At 45.3% G+C, this 17118-nt stretch overlaps 1 protein-coding gene across 1 annotated transcript; it reads right to left on the bottom strand.

The window, feature by feature from the left end:
* Positions 1-1017: 1017 nt before the first annotated feature.
* Positions 1018-2733, bottom strand: LOC124690540. The gene is made up of 4 exons (XM_047223913.1): positions 2478-2733; positions 1933-2364; positions 1458-1809; positions 1018-1145 (listed from the first exon to the last, which is right to left on the bottom strand). The coding sequence occupies exons 1-4, from the start codon at positions 2526-2528 to the stop codon at positions 1018-1020; spliced, it is 963 nt and encodes a 320-aa protein (XP_047079869.1). The 5' UTR covers positions 2529-2733.
* Positions 2734-17118: the final 14385 nt, after the last annotated feature.

Here is a 17118-nt window from a genome sequence, read left to right as displayed (position 1 = left end):
AGGTAAGCAGAAGCAGATTCTGGGTTGCAACCAAACAACAGGTCTGGGCTGTTACGAGGCCTGAAATTCGACCTACCAAACGGACAGAACCTAAATCTCCACGGGGCCGAAAAAACTCTGTACAGGCCACCAAACAACATGACTTTTACGGCCTATGGCCTGTCTGCGATGCGCAGGGGACTTCTTCCCGCTGAGCCAGTGGTGCAGAAATCTGATGCAGGCTACCAAACACGTCCTATGCGTCGGACCCCGCATTTTCCATCCGCACGATCGCAAACGAAGCGTCGCCCCGTCCGCTTGGAGATGCCAGATGTGAAATGCCCTAAAGAAAGCCACGGGCACGAGTATGCTCCATTGCTCCTCAGCATTTTACCTTCGAGAGGCAAGCGATTCATTGCTCATGTACTAGTGTCCCACTCGCCAGCAGCGGCAGCCCCAGATGTCGCCGGAGCTGCACGTCCATCTCTCGGGAAAAAAAAAAAACTCCCCATCGGCTAGAGCCGTGCGAACCTGGTCCGGTGGGGCGATATTTAAATGCTGGACGTTGATCGGAGCCCCGGCCGCTTCCGAACGGGCGGTGACCGGTGGAAAGTAAAGGCGGTGGACGGAGGATGGCAGGCAAGCGTCGCCGTCGGTGCGGCCGCTTTCGGGGACAAATGGCGCGCGGGCCGATCAAGTTAGGCGGCGTCGCACGGCACGGCATCAGCATCGGCGTCCACTCCCACTCCCGGTGGTGGACGAAGCAAAGTCGTCCAGGCGTCCAATGACTCATCTCCCTCCAGAAGATACCACCAGACCAGCCTTCTTCCTCGCGCAAGCGCGAACGGTCCAAGCACGTGCCGGCCCTCTCCCTCAGCTACACGCACACCGCCATTGTCGCCCAGTGCGTCTTCTTCAGATGGACGCCGAAAATGTCACCGGCCAATCTCCTGCGGCAACCGCATTAATGGGCGGCGGGCTCTGTACTGGGCGTCAGAGGACTGCCACTGCGAGTGAATGAATGGCGAGCGGCATGGTTCAGCCGTGCCCTGCATAGCTCTGCAGCATTGGGAACACCAGGACAAGACTGCATAACTGAGAGCAGCATTTCTTATTTCTTGGTCCCTGCGCATACCGCCACTGCCTCCTGCAGTCCTGCTCCACATCTGGGATACACATCTTCTATGTACATCATCAGTACATCCATCTACGATCTACCATGTGGAGGTTATATATTACAAATTCAAAAGAGTAGCTTAGTCGTCGTCGTCGTTACTGATACTAACTTAGCTATAGCTCAACTGTAGCTAAAATTTGAAACTGAAAGTAAAACAAGCTACTGTATAGCAGAGTCTCCCCCCTGCACTATTACGCCGGCCGGCGGCCGACCTCGAAGCGCAGCACACGGCTCGCCGTTCAGGGCGCGCAGTTATTACCTTCTTGGTTGGGCTCTTGGCTATGTCATGTCTAGTGTATACAGTATGCTACAGAGTGTTGTTGATCAGGGCCGGCAGACACGAGCGCGCTTCGCCACGCGCGCCGTCCTAGAAGCTCCACGATGAGGCTGCCGAACGGCGACCGGTGCGGGACGCCCTTCCGGCGCTTGCTGCCGGTGCGGCAGCTGCTGGAGGCGGCCGGCGGGGTCGACGGCGTGAAGCTCTGCACCACGCTGCTCTTGTCGCTGCTGCCGCCGCTGGTGCTGGTGCACGAGTGCTCCGACTCCGACCGCGTGTCCTTGAGCGCCGCCCTCTTCTTCTTCTTCCTGCTGCCGATGCCGCCGCTGCCGCTTTGTTTCTTCCTCGGCCGGTAGCCGCCAGAAGTGCCTACAATCTGCGGAACAAACACAAGATGTCCATCGTGTTCGTTAAAAACTTGCAATGCGCCTAGCTAGGCCAGACATTGGACGGTGTGACTAATGGAATCCAAGGATTCGTGCGCGCGGCAGAAACGTACCTTGCACCCGAGGGAGCAGAAGCGGAAGGTGTCGAGGAGGCTGCGCTCGCAGACCTCGCAGGTGTTGGTGACGCCCTTGCCGGGCCTCGGCTGCGGCCGCTCGTTCAGGAACACCACGCGCGCGCTGTTGATGACGTACGTCTGCACGCCGCCGATGTCCAGCACCCGCTGGATCTCCGACGCCCGGACCACGTCGTGGTACGACGACCTCCGCACCTGGATGGCGTGGTGGCCGCGGTGGCCGGCCAGGCACAGCGGGCACAGCGCGCCGTTGGCGCAGTCCAGGCAGTACATGTTGCACTCGCTCTTGTGCGCGTCCGCGTGGACCCTGCATTGCACGAAGAAGCTCGTCGCCAGCAGCGGCTTCAGCCACGGCGGCCACCGCTGGTTCCCCGCCTCCTCCTCCTCCTCCTCCTCGCACTCCGCTCCTCCCTGCACATTCAGTCCGGCGCCGCACGCCGTTAGGATCAATCGATAACCACCAAGGGAACACGAGAGCAGGAGAAGAAACATCTGCAAATCAAATCGGCTAGCTAGCTACTCACCGTGTCGCCTCTGCTCTTCAGCGCCAGAGGGGACGCATGGTCTATTGCCATCTCGAGCTGGCCGCTGAAACGAGGAGAATGTGGATGCGAGAGAGCAGCTTAGCTAGAGACGAGGAAGAGGAGAGAGGCTTTGAGGAAAGCAGTTCGCCGGCACAGGAGTGTGACGGCTTTGTAGACCGGAGAAAAGTAGTGCGACACAGGTGGAAGATAAACAAATGGGAGGGATGAAGACTCGGCGAGCATTTGATAGTGAGCCCTCGGGCTCGTTCTTATCGACTGGTCAAGGTCCGTGCCGTTTCGCACTGGGCAAACACATGTATATGACCGATTGAATTGGAAACGCTATACCACTGAAATATTAGTTCTAGGCCTCGTCAGAAAGAAGATTTTTGGATTCTAGTAGTAGAAAACTCTAAACATAGTTGATAGAGAAAACTGCACTCCCAAAATTTGTGTGTTGTTGAATTGAGCATAAATCTATAATCTCAATGTTTTACCTATGAATGTAAATAAGTTCATCACAATACAACCAATAAACAATAAGTTCAAATACTATTACAAGTTCTCTAACATATAGCATAGTTCATCACAACACAACCATCAAAAAATAGGATCACCAAACGAAGCACTTGTTCCTATGTATTTTCCAGTTCTCCGCAATCAAGTCATCCTGGAGTCGGGTATGCATCTCACGGTTCTCTGTGCACTGGAGAAACCTCTAGATTCTAGCTTCATCTCTTCTATTTGGTTGAATTCTTCTTCATATATACTCATAAACATATAGCAATTGTTAGCCATGCCGGTCTTCAAAAATCATGTTATGCATAATTATAGCGGCCGTCATAATCCTTTCGAAAGTTTTCTCATCCTAGAACTTGGGTGGTCCTTGCACAATCGCAAACCGAGATTGCGAAACTTCAAAGGCTTGCTCCGCAGCTTGCATTGTAGAGAAGTGAGCATTCTTTTACCTTGAGGGTTTGACATTGGCTTCATAAATGTTGCCCACTGAAGGTAGTTTCCATGAGGAAGATAATACCCTCATTGTGTACCTATGTTCATTAACCGTTACTGTAAGATATGATTTAATACATTGATATGATTGTAAGCTCCCAAGAGACCAAAGAAAGCCTAGCAAATACATAGCTCTTGATCTACAACAACTTCTAGAATAATTGTAGGATCATGCACATGGACGATGAATTGGCCATGCCAAGAAGTAGGGCAATTCTTACACCGCCAATGCATACAGTTAACGGAACCAAACATCTCAAAGAAACCTCTAACTTTGTTCATTGCTAGAATCATATGGGTGTCACTCTCATAGTCTCATTTGGTCCATGCAAATACTCAGCAAAAATTGCAACGACAGCTTTTGCAGAAAGGTGCAAACTCTTGAGAACCATGCTCTCGCTAGGGCTGAACATAAAACTCGAAACTCAATAAGCTAAATGAGCGCTCGTCTGTCCGACTCGTTTAGCTCGGCTCGTTACACTAACAAACAGAGCTAACCAGTGATTTTACCTCGATATCCTTAACAAGCTACACAAGTAATCTAGCGAGCCTCCCGAGTAACTCGTTGATTCGAATCTCATCTAACCAACAAAGTTGAAACGAACAAAACAACACAAAGCCCCATTTCAACTATCCCAAGCTCTGAGACTCCTGCGTAAGTACGTCGTATGAATCCCCCTTGACTTCCTTCTCGTCAACCGCCTCCTCGATTCCTCTCACTCCAAGTACAAAATACTATATATAATTTAGTCTCTTAGCCAATATTTTCTTTATGATCTTGACGAGGAGCTCGTGAGCACTCGCAACAACATAACGAACAGAACCAAACCATGATTTCAAATCATCAGGAATACCGTAACGAGCTTAAATAATCTGAGTCATAAGGATCACGAAATTAACGAGCCGAGCCGTAATGACCTCGAGCAGCTCGTTAGTCTAGTCGTAGCTCTCGCCCATTCCCACATTATCAACAATCAAATCATCACGAACACCGTAAGCCATCATCGATCCTCAAAGTAACTAAAGTAGGTTTGATGGTATACCACATTAGGGTTGACGTAGTCCGTCATGAGCAAGTTGTGCGCAGGCAGTAGTTTCGTTTGCGGTTGATCACTTGATGACCCAAGCTCGATCCGCCGTGTTTCTTCTTCGTTTGTCTCCGCTTGGATCAACACCATCACCGCCACAATCTCCTCATCATGAACTCCTCATACGACGACGAATGGTCGATTTTATTTTTGCCGAAGCAAATTCTCCTACCCAAAAAAACAATTAGCTAGCAACGGCAAAACGTCGAATGCCGTGGGCGGTGGAGGTGGCCGACACCCTGATGATGTACCAATCAGGGAGGGGTTGTGCGTACCTATAGGGGCATCCGAAGATGTTGCGGGTGCTGGCCAGCTCAACCCCGGACGTGGCATTGCGACGAAGCTCCCGCGTGACCTCTCTGAGCGTCGAGAGACGGGGACGACTGGATGAGGGGATCTGTTCGGTTAATCCCCACCCCAAATAGATCGAAGAGTAGTGGGGTGTATTGGTGAGAATTTTAACTTGGATAGGATCTGGTACCCCTCGATACACCTCAAACCCATAGATTTTGTTGATTGAACTGGAAACCCCATACAAGTCTGAAATATTGGAAACAGCACTTGGTGCAGCCACGATTCTCATGGATATTCCATGGCATTTGCGGCACGCCTACGTTCGAGCTCCCACATAATCGGTAGCAAAACAGCGAGCCCACGTTTTCTCCTCCTCCCCAAATCAAAAGTGAAAAATCAGAGGCCCAAAAGTTACCACTAACGAACGCCGCACCAAACGTGTCACCCATTGGTGACTCACTCCCGCACCATTCTTCCCAGGCACCAAAGCAAGTGGATCAAAAGGAGGACCGGAACCGGATGCGTCGTCGTCACCCGTGCGACTGCGTACACCGCCATATCCTCCCCACATATACTAGCATATCTTCTCCATCGATGCTCTCCCGTGTTCTGGAAGCAGCAGCCTTTTTTCTAGTGGGCGAACTTGTCTCATGGCCTCGACCCGACCGGCGATGATGGAAGCGAAGCGAACCACCCATCGCGTCCCCGGATTCCGAGCGGTCCGTTTCATTGTCCGTTTTGCACCTAACCGTGATGTCTTCTGCCGTCACCGATTCGGGCAAGTGAAGTGCATGTGCATCGTGGTTCGGTCACCCACTCCCGTAACCTCCCCAACTATCGCGCTACTGCCTACTCTCACGTTGCTGATTGGTGGTTCAGTGTCGTGTGCGCTGCACCCTGATCCGTACCATCGATGGTTGTAACACTTGCTGCCTTGCTTGCTTCCCGAGCACACGTTTTGCGCATTGTGTTGTTGGTGTGCGATCATCACGGGTTTAAGGTGGAAAAATATCGTGACGGATCACTGTCAGTGTAATTAAGGTCACGGCAAGAAAAACAAAGTCCGAATACACCGTGGGTGTCGCAGCGGTTATACGTCGCGTCGCCTGCTTGGAGCCGGTCGTGATCTGCTCGCCGATGGTGACGAGCAGGCTACGGTTTACGGACAAGTCCTCAATGGGACACCATATTTGTCGTAGCCAGCAGCTCTCTTCCGTTCCGTCCATCGAGCTTTTTCTTCCGAGCTGACTCCATCCTCAAGACGTTGCTTCAAGCATCACGGCACATAGACATGGCCCGATGAAGCTTTCTTAAGGGCTTCTTAAGCTGTCTGACCTAAGGGCTAAGGGCTTCTTAAGCTGTCTGACCTATTTTACACACCAAACCAAATATATCTGTTTTGATCCCTCTAAGGCAGATCGTAGCCTTCAAAAAGGTTATCCGACCACCTTTAGGGTTCCTTTGATTCAAAGGATTTGCATAGGATTTTGTTCCTATGGGAAAAGTTTACTATACATGTTGTTTGATTCATAGGATCATATCCTATAGGAAAAATTCTTATAGGAATCTTGTAGTGTAATTCCTATAGGAAAAAAGCATTAGCTCATACCTCATGGAAAAATTCCTTTGCTACAATCAAACAAACTTCATCTTCCTATAGGATTCAAGTGGACATGTCATTCCAATCCTATACCTTTCATATTCCTATGTTTTTTCCTATCCTTTAAATCAAAGGAGCCCTTATCTGTTTGGGTCGAGTGCAACCCCAACAATCTGATGCATTTGGTCTGTCCTCAGTAGTGCCAATTCTTGTATTTCCCTATTTTACCCAATTAACCAAACACATGAGAAAAAAAAATGTTGCAACCAAATTAATATGAATAGTGTCTATCCAAATAAACAACATATATAGTTCACAATAAAATAAATAAAAGGAGACGCCGGTGACTATAATCGTCGCATGCAGATGCCACTTATGCTCAGTCAAATCCGTTTGAAGTCGACGGGAACGTGGCGATCACGGATCACTTATGGTAAGAGGTGAAGCCAAGCTTAACAACGTCATCGGGCCTGCATCTGAAGTACGGGTTGTACGTCGAATAAAATAGTCAAGAACACCTTTCTTGACTTCCAAAAGCGACGCCGAAATTTATGCTCTAGGTAGATTGGAGTGGTGGGGTGGAAGTAGTTCACGTAGAGTCGGTAATGGCCATATTGTCGGTTGCGCTTAAGATTGACCATGTGTGGCCTTGTCAAGCCCCTATGCACAGGTCTCTACTTCTAGGTGTGCTCGTGGATGAGGGTGGGCGCGGCTATCATGAATTCGTATAACGCGTCCGACGATGTGTAGATGATCGATGTTTTTTTTTTTGTAGAAAAACTCAATCGACTTACTCAGATCCATATGTTCAAAGCACAATACGGATGTGTCAATTGTCAATATCCTTGGTAAAATGGCCAAAAATACTCCAGATTTGTACCCCAAACTTGGCCGCACAAATGGCCGAACAAGTCTAGGGCGTCGATCCTGCTGGGCGGTGCCAAGGTGGCTGGTGGCGAACAAGGACCAGGTGTCGTTGTCGTCTTGTGTGTGCGAGGCCACTGGAAGATGCAACGGTGTCACGGCAGGGTTGTGTCGCGGGGGAAGGGGCACGCCCTTCATGGCGAGTGGTTTATATGCCACTGCCGGACGGGTCCTAAAATGTAGAAGAGGGGGATTGTGCTAACGCATTCCTACCCAACTTAAGGAGCAAATGGATCGCCACAGACATGCTGGTTCGTTTTCGTCGGGTCGCTGGGCTATGATTTTGGTGTCTTGTGTCCACGTGGACCAAAATGACAACGGAGATGTACGTTTTCCTTAGATAAATTTTCCTAATAATGGTATACCTTGTCTGAAAACTAACCTAATATAGGTGACTGAATAAAATATACATATTTTGTAATTTTGTCTGAACTCTTTGTCGTTTGTGATGCAGCAGCAGCTCATCGCCAACTCTGCATCTCTGCAAGAGTCTCCACGGTGGTGGTTCAGATCATCCACTGCAATTTGCTTTCAGTGGGATGGCGCATTGTCATCTCCAGTTCGGGCAGCACATTCAAAAGCCAAGAGGGGGCATAAAGGCCAATAATTCAAAGCGGATGCATGCATGCATCACATCTGCATGCTCACCAGCCACCATACACTGCCGTGCTTCAGTTCCTGATTCCTGCGGCGCTAAGTCATTCCGCAACCGTCTAGAAAACAGAACAGTATCGTCCCGGTAGCGTACCCTTCTTCTCCGCATCGATCTTACCCGAATGATCCGTCCAGGAAGATGCGCTTTTCCGCGCTTTCCAGGTGCGTGCGGACTGTGGCTGCATGTTTCTCTGGAAATGCCGTTCCTGTACAGCAAAAGAATCACCAGTGTAATCGCCCGCGATGAAAGAAGAGAGGATAGCAAACCAGTGCAATCCACCATACTGTATAAGTAGCAAATAAACGATTTCGTACGCATTGCGTGCTGCTGCAATTTCGAGGGAATAGCACTTCACACCACTTGTTGGTGCTAAAGTTGCACAAAACCACAACTTCGATTTTGTTTTGCACAAAACACCAGTTTTCAATGCAATTCGCTGCAGAGAACACAACAATATGAATCAGGAAGACTAATAGGCCAATTAACAAATTGGGGCCCACCTAGAGCCAGGATTCATCATTCATCCAACGACCGCTACTACCGTAAGGGTGGATGTTTTTCCCCCTAGGGTCTAGTGTTCCCTTTTTCCTCTCGCGACGACGGCGAGAGTGCCCTCTTTCTGACGGGTGATCGACGTTCTCTCGGGCTATACTTCGCGAGGCGCCACTGGGGATCGGTAGAAGTGCTAATCCGCGAGGTGATCGGGGAGTTGCATGGCGGGCAGAGTGGATACGACGCCGGCTCCGCCGCTGCCACCACCGCTCCTGATCAGATCGGAAGCTGAGTCCAATGGGGATTCGGAGAAGAATTATGTGCCAGCTCAGACAGGAGGATCGGGGAGTAGATCTCTTGATGACGACCTGGAGCATAGATTTGATAGTCTGAACCTATGTGGGGAGGAAGAATCGGATCTTGACTTCTCGGGTGAGATTGAAGAATTGATTGGTGACATCCGGTGGCTAGCAATTTTTAGGGTTCATACTCTGAAACCCTTTAGCCATGCGGCTTTGTTCAAATAGATGCGCAATGCCTGGGCGCCTGCCCAGACGGTGACGTTCAAAGCTAAAGGAGAAAACTTATTTCTTGCTCAATTCCACTGCTTAGGTGATTGGAGTCGGGTAATGGATGGAGGCCCTTGGCTGTTTAGAGGAGCAGCGTTGGTAATGGCTGAGTATGACGGTTTCACTAATGTGGAAGAATATAAACTGGATAAAGTTCCGGTTTGGGCGAGGATACAGGGAATTCCAGAAGGTCTAATGAAGAAAAAAGAGCTTGCCGAGAAAGTGGCTAGGAAGGTAGGTGATCCACCTATAAAGGTTATTGTCAATGAAGGAGTCCTTAATTCTTCAAAATGCCTCAGAGCTAGGGTGCATGTCGATGTTAACAAACCCCTGGTTCGTATTGTGCCAATTACTTTGAAGGAAAGGAAGGTGTATCCGGTCCTGTATGAGAAGTCACCGGAATCCTGTTATTTCTGTGGTCTTATCGGACACTCTGTTACTAAATGTGGGGATGGTGTGCATGAGGAAGATAAATGTCAGTGGGGTGAATGGATCAAAGTTGTTTTTGAGCCAAATAATCCCCCGGGGGGTGGACGGGGATCAGCTGGACGGTCTGGGCCGTTTGGCCGAGGAAGAGGTGGAGGCCGGGTGTCAGGGAACCTCATGAGTCGGAAGCAACGGACATGGACTGGGGTACTGCGGGCTCGCTTGGAGGTAACAGATTGCGCCCAAGTTGTGGAGACTATGAAGAATGGAGGGTTTTCGGCAACATCGTCCGCAGCCATTTATGATGATTGTAATATTCTTTGGTCTGGTTTTGGAAAGGTTTCCATTGAGTTTTGTAATAGGGAGGCTAATCAGGTAGCTCACGAGCTTGTTAGAGTTTCTTTTAGTTCTGGTAGTTCTTGTACCTGGATCGATGAACCCCCTAGTTTCATACTCAACAAGCTCGTTAATGATGTAACTGTTTTTGAGGGCAGCAGGTACCATACGCACTCTTTTCCTTCCAGGGTACCGAAGTGGGCTGGAAGGTTTTTAATGAGGCGGCCTATTGTCCATATTAATATATGAAGGTAAAAAAAAACAAATTGGGGCCCACCTTCACGAGATAATCTCAATGTGACCCAACTGGTATGCTTGAATTCATCAAGTTAACAATAAATATTTAGCAAGAAAAAATGATTGACAAGATAGCCACATATTTATCAAGTTTAACCACACATCCATCTTGTACATAACATTGTTTGTCAATTTTCCATCCAAAACATGGAAGCATTGGAAGAGAAACATGTAAATATTAGAACATCTCTAGCAGAGCCCGTAAAACAGACCGAAACTGAAAAACTCCGGTAAAAATACGGGTTCGGGCTGGAACTGGGCCAGAACGGAACCCGAACTCGCGGTCTGGACCATATAACGAGTTCGGGCCCCCGAGAAACCGCGTGGATGCCCCGTATTAAAAGGGGCCGCGGTGGGGAGTTCGGTTTCTAAACCCTACTTCCCTCCGCTGCAACCACTTCCGCTGCCGCCGCACCCCCTCCTCTCCAGCGAGCAATTCTGCCGTTGCTAACGTCGCTCCGCCGCTGAAAGGACACGGATGTCGCCTAGAGGGGGGGGGGTGAATAGGCGATTTAAAACTTTTACGAGATGGGCTTAACAAATGCGGAATAAAACTAGCGTTTACTTTGTCAAGCCCAAAGCCTATAAACTATGGTTCACCTATGTGCACCAACAACTTATTCTAAGCAATGGTTCACCTATGTGCACTAACAACTTATGCTAAGCAAGACAAGCAACTTATGTGATAGCAAGATATATATATATATATAACTTCAAGCACGATGGCTATCACAAAGTAAAGTGCATAAGTAAAGAGCTCGGGTATAGGAATAACCGAAGTGACGCGGAGACAACGATGTAGCCCGAAGTTCACACTCTTGCGAGTGCTACTCTCCGTTGGAGCGGTGTGGAGGACAAGTCACTCCAAATGCACGAGGGCCACCGTATTCTCCTCGAGAATTCCCACCAAAAGGGATGTCCTCGATCCACTATGGGACCTTAGGAAGGTCACCGAACCCGCACAAAGCTTGGGGCTATCTCCACAACTTAATTGGAGGCTCCCAATAAATTGCCACAAAGGCCTTGCCCTTGAAGATTCTCCACAACTTAATTGGAGTCCCCAAGAACACCACTAAGATGCCACAAAGGCCTTGCCCTTAGAACTCCCGATCCCTAAGAGGTTCCAAGAACCCAAGAGTAACAACCTTCTTGCTTTCACCTCCACGAATCACCGTGGAGAACTCAAACCGATGCACCAAATGCAATGGCAAGAACACCACAAAGATGCTCAAGTCCTTCTATCTCAAATTCCAACAAAGCTACAAAAGCTATTGGGGGAATAAGAGAGGAAGAACAAATAAGAGAAGGAACACCAAATTTCTCCAAGATCTAGATCTAGTGGATTCCCCTCACAAAGAGAGGGATTTGATTGGTAGGAATGTAGATCTAGATCTCCTCTTCCTTTTCCCTCAAATAGATTCAAGAAGCATAGGTGGAGTAGAGGGAAAGAGAAGCTCTCAAGGTCAACAATGGTGGAGAGCACTTGGGGGAAGAGTTAGCTGCCCAAGGAGGAAGAAGGGGGCTTAAATACCCCTTCCCATCGAAATATGACCGTTTGGGTGTGCTTAGGCCGGATTTTCCGGGCCGGATATTTGCAAAATATCCGGGGCCCGAAAATCGGCTAAGGACTTGAGAAAACTGCTCGCGATAAGGGGGCCGGACATTTGGCCGGATTTTCCCAAAAACCGGATTTTTCGGGGGGGGGGGCGGATTATCCGCCCCAAACTTGGGCCGGAATATCTGCCCCCCTGAAAACTTCAGAAACACCAAAACGAGAATGATCATAACTTGAGCATCCGGACTCCGATTTTGATGATCTTGGGCTTGTTTCGAAGCTAGTAACAAGCTCTACAAGATCATGCAGGGAACCATCATAGTCCAGCAAGGTAGGATATAAATAAATGACGAAAGGTTTGACCTATCTAAAAAAGACATACCGGTAAAACCTCCAACCTTGAAAATGCAACAAGTGATCTATGCAAAATCCATTTTCGATGAACTAGAGCTTGTCATGAGAATAAGCACAAGCTCTAAAACATCACATGGATAAGATCCAAATAACAACCAAGAAAGATGATGCAAGGATGCCAAAGGTTTGAGCTCACTCCGAACGATACGATCGAGTTACTCACTCGAGAGCTCTCTTGATAGTATGGCAACTAAACTATAAACCGGTCTCCAACTACACTATGAGACCGGTGAGGAAGAAACCCTATCAAGAGCAAACCTTATACTTGCGCATTCCACTTGAGCTCGATGACGACGATCTTGACCTCAACAAGATGAAACACCTTTCTTGCTTGTGCTTGCTTGACGAAGTCTTGTGGATTGCTCCCCCATAATCCACCATGGGAGAGCTACTTCTTCGGCGCATCTTCACATAACCATGACCACCATGTGGATTGCTCCCCCATAATCCACCATGGGAGAGCTTCTTCTTCGGCGCATCTTCACATATCCATGATCACCATATGGATGGCAAGACTCAAGCAAAGGATCTCTTCGAGATGGCTCATCTTGAACTTGCACATCATTTCTCCATGGCAAGCTTCAAGCTTATGAACTCTTCGAGTTGGCTCATCTTGAACTTGCACTTCATTTCTTCATTCTTCATCATGTTGATGTCTTGAAGTAACTTGAGGGCTCACTTCATCTTCATCTTCATCTTCATCTTCAAGACATACTTGACACTTGATATCCTTCATCAATTTCTTCTTATTCCAACCTAATACAAACATGTTGATGTCTTGAAGTAACTTGAGGGCTCACTTCATCTTCATCTTCAAGACATACTTGACACTTGATATCCTTCATAAAATTCTTCTTATTGCAACCTTGAAGCCAACATATGGTTCAAGAATTACCTATGGACAACTCCTACAAATATAACTCAATGCAAACATTAGTCCATAGGGATTGTCATTAATTAACAAAACCACACATGGGGGCTCCATGCACTTTCAATCTCCCCCATTTTGGTAATTGATGACAATCTCTTTGAGAGGGTTTATATAAGGAATTGAAGTAGCAATCAAGTTGAATATATAGAGCAAACTCCCCCATAATATATGCGTGTGTGAATGATCTTGACTTTCATTGCATCTATTGCATTCAAAGCCTAGTGGAGTTTCCTGTAACTATTCAACTATGCAAAGCAACAAGATGAAATGCAATAAAGGCACATGCTTAAGCACAAAGCAAAGACATAACCAAATTCCCTTAAACCCTCCAAACTTCTCCCCCATTGGCACCAATTGCCGAAATGGGTGAAAAATTTAGAAGGTCAATATAGTGAGAGTTCCTCCATAGCGTGTGCATTTCTCATAATTTGAGTGGAATCAAATGCACGTATCCAATGACGAATATTCGGAAGGAATCACACTATAGATAGGATCAAAGATTGCAAAAAGATAACAAAGTCTAGAAGCTTCAACAAATGAAGCAAGCAACCAAATGAACCACAAAGAAGATACCAAAAGAAAGATAGATATAATGATAAGATCAAGAATATTACTCTAAATAATATGAGGAAGCTCCCCAAGGTTTGTGCACAAAACTAGACAATTTGCATTGAAGTATAAAGTGCACAAACATGGAATCATCACTCCCATTATATCATTCAAAACAAAAGATACCAAGTGAATCAAACTCTAATGATCACCACAAAATAGTGCCTTAAATAGAATGAGGAAGCTCCCCAAGGTACATGCATAAATTAAAATGTTGCATTTGAATACAATATGCATAACATGGAATCATTACTCCCTCATTACCATTTAAAACACAAACATTTGCAATAGATCATAGATAGAAAATTAAGCTTAACACTTGTAACAAACAAATGGTTGAGCAACAAGTAAGAGGCACCATAATAAAAGGCTCAACCAAGAGGATATGTGAAAGGCATAATAAAACATATTATAAGACTATTACAAGGATGAGCAAAAAGCATCATCATAGTGTTCAATGAATTATATTGCTTAGCATGACCAATCAACATGCAACAAATAAATAAGATATCAAATGGAGATGTATCATCTCTTATGTGTATAAGTTTCTCTAAGTGAGCAATATCACAAAGATATTTATCCACAAAGAAACATGCACACACAAAATGGATATGCAAGAAATATAGTATGATATCCCAAAATAAAGTCATGCAATTTACCAATAAGAATTTTTGCTTAATAGCATGGCCAAAGGCTCAATTTTATCTTATTGTACATTCATGAACTTAAACCACAAACATCTAAAATACATCACAAATATCAACAAGGGATAGAAGATAGTTGGGATGCATTTAGAAAGGCAACAAGTACCACAAACGAGGATACCAAAAGAAATAACTAAATTTGCACTTTCATCTATATTACACACGTGAGAGCCTTGAGGAATTGATATGCAATAAAATTGCTAGATAGGCATAGATGGGATGGGTGAATCATGAGCATGATTTTATATACTTCCCAACATATGTACTCATCTCAAATTACTCACATTCGCAATAAAGAGGTTTCGTTAAGACTTTAGCAAGAAACACAACATTTGCAAATCAAGAGATTCATGCCAAGATGCAACCACATGGTTGGATGCTAGAAAAATATGCATGAGAAGATACTTATTACTGAGATAGCATTGGTGTGGATGTAGTAGATATGTGTTCGTTGACCATCCTAGCTTGCCTCAAGTTACCATTGAGTCACCACTTCTCCCCAAGAGTGAGACAAGCATCCAATGCATATCCATTGTACCTAACACAAAGGTAAGTACAAAAAGGTCCCCAAACTAATTGGGTCCGAAGTAGTTAGACACACTACAACATATAGGACAAACTCCACAATACTATGTGCATATAGATATGCAATTGAATTTCATGCACATCTTAGCCAAATTAGGATTTGATGGAGTTTACCCTATATATTGGATCAAAGAAAGTAACACATGCCATAAGATATACATATATTAAATATGCATGCACAATACTTTCAAGAACCAAAGGAAGATACAATTTGGACAAAACACCAAATAAATCAAGAGACAATGGTTGTCCAACTTATATCAAAGAATCAAATCAACACAAGATTGACTCCAAAGACTTATCTCATTATAAGAAGCTAATTAAACCTAAACACAAAGGAATGAGATAACCAACTCCCAAGAGAGCAAGGTTCCAACAAATAAACCAAACCCTCGAAACTTTTTACGATGGCATAAAGTACCAAAAAAGAAAATTTATGTCTCCCAAAACCAATTTTTTTGATAATGATCAAGAGATGTTAAGCAATCTAACAAATATAGGAGAGCTCCCCCAAGATTAGTGCATTATCTAGGATTTTTCATATGAATACAAAATGCACGAAACTAGGATCATCACGCTACCTATATCTACTAAAATGCTAAGAAAGTTTGAATAGTCAAATTAGATCCATAAGATGCAAGGAAGACACATGGGAGTCAAAGCAAAACAAATTCATGGCAATAAATAGGGCAATTTGAACACAAGAGCCAATGTTGATATGATCAATAAATATCTACCTCATAATTTATTACCACTTGTCCTAGGACAAGAGATATTAGGAAATATTTCCCGGTGGTAGTTTGTAAGTATACATAAGATCATATTTACAACGAATAAAGCATATGGTAAAAGATAAGAGTTAACCATCATGCAAAGATAGTTTCTTGAGAGCTTCATTTAGTCATACCAACATGCAAAGCAATTAATAGTATTCATACCAACATGCAAAGCAATTAATAGTATTCATACCAACATGCAAAGAAATTAATAGTATGACTTGAAGCATATGGTTTTCCAAAAATGTATTGAGGGACACATTGTGAAAAACCATGCCAAGAAAAACTTTCACAAATAAGATCCACAAAGATATTAGCAATGAAGCCATTTAAGCAAATTGGAACTTGTTTGAGAAAACATGTCACATATGAGAGACAATTTACAATATCAATTCTATGTGACACAACCTCAAATGTTCACATTTCCTAGGCTTGTAATATGCACAAAGTTTATTACTCCCCCATAATGTGATAAGGAATTTATTTTCACAAGAGGTAAATAAGATCCAACTAGAGATATTAATGGACATTAGAATTTGAATTTCTCATGAAGATGACATACCACATAGAGACTAGATAATCTTGCAATATCAATTCTAAGTGATATTCCTCATGTACACACATTGTTAGGATTGTGAAATTTCTAAAGGCATATCACTCCTCCAAAATGTTATAGTCCATTAATCTCTCATAAGAGCCATATAAGATACAACAAGATGCAAAGTGGCTCCAACACAAACACAAATACATGGTGTGCAACCCAACATGCATAGACTTGATTTCTCAAGAAAAGCAAATAGGAATCACAACATATACAAACACATGTTAGGAACAAAAACTAACACATGCAAAGGGGTGAGTAACTTTCAATATAAAAGAGTTGAGCACATGTTACCGCAAGGAGGAACATTGGGTATATGATAGAAGTAAGATAACCAAAAGACTTGGCTTGAGATAATATAAATGATGAAGATCCCTTAATTCTTCATGATGTAGCCAAGTCTCCAATACCCTCCAACAAGCACCTATTGATCAAGTTTTGGATTGTTGGTCCCCAACTAAGTTGGGTCCTAAGAGGTTAGTCACAATAGGCTTGGCAACCCAAATGGTTCTTTTCTTGACACCACTTTGAGCACCAACATATTTGGCAAACACATTGCCACCCTCATCCTTACGAAGAGAATAAACATCATCAATGGAGATAGAGTTGGATGAGGTACCAATAGTGCAAAAAGAGGAGATGTGGCCCTTCTCACGGCATATGTAGCAAGTTCTTTTCTTCTCCTTCTTCTCACTAGATTTCTTCACAATGGGAGCATTGGCTTGATTCTTCTTGGGAAGTGGAATTTCTTCAACTTGAGGTTGAATATGAGTT

Source organism: Lolium rigidum, chromosome 2 (genome assembly GCF_022539505.1).
Source record: "Lolium rigidum isolate FL_2022 chromosome 2, APGP_CSIRO_Lrig_0.1, whole genome shotgun sequence".
NCBI lineage: Eukaryota > Viridiplantae > Streptophyta > Magnoliopsida > Poales > Poaceae > Lolium > Lolium rigidum.
This window is presented reverse-complemented; position numbering and strand designations above follow the sequence as displayed.

What these genes read in the sequence shown, in the direction of transcription:
- LOC124690540 (XM_047223913.1), bottom strand. Translation starts at nt 2,528, where the DNA reads ATGGCAATAGACCATGCGTCCCCTCTGGCGCTGAAGAGCAGAGGCGAC. An exon ending in TCTGCTCCCTCGGGTGCAAG is followed by an intron (nt 1,810 to 1,932) that starts GTACGTTTCTGC and finishes TTTGTTCCGCAG; the next exon opens with ATTGTAGGCACTTCTGGCGG. An exon ending in ACAACACTCTGTAGCATACT is followed by an intron (nt 1,146 to 1,457) that starts GTATACACTAGA and finishes TGTGTATCCCAG; the next exon opens with ATGTGGAGCAGGACTGCAGG.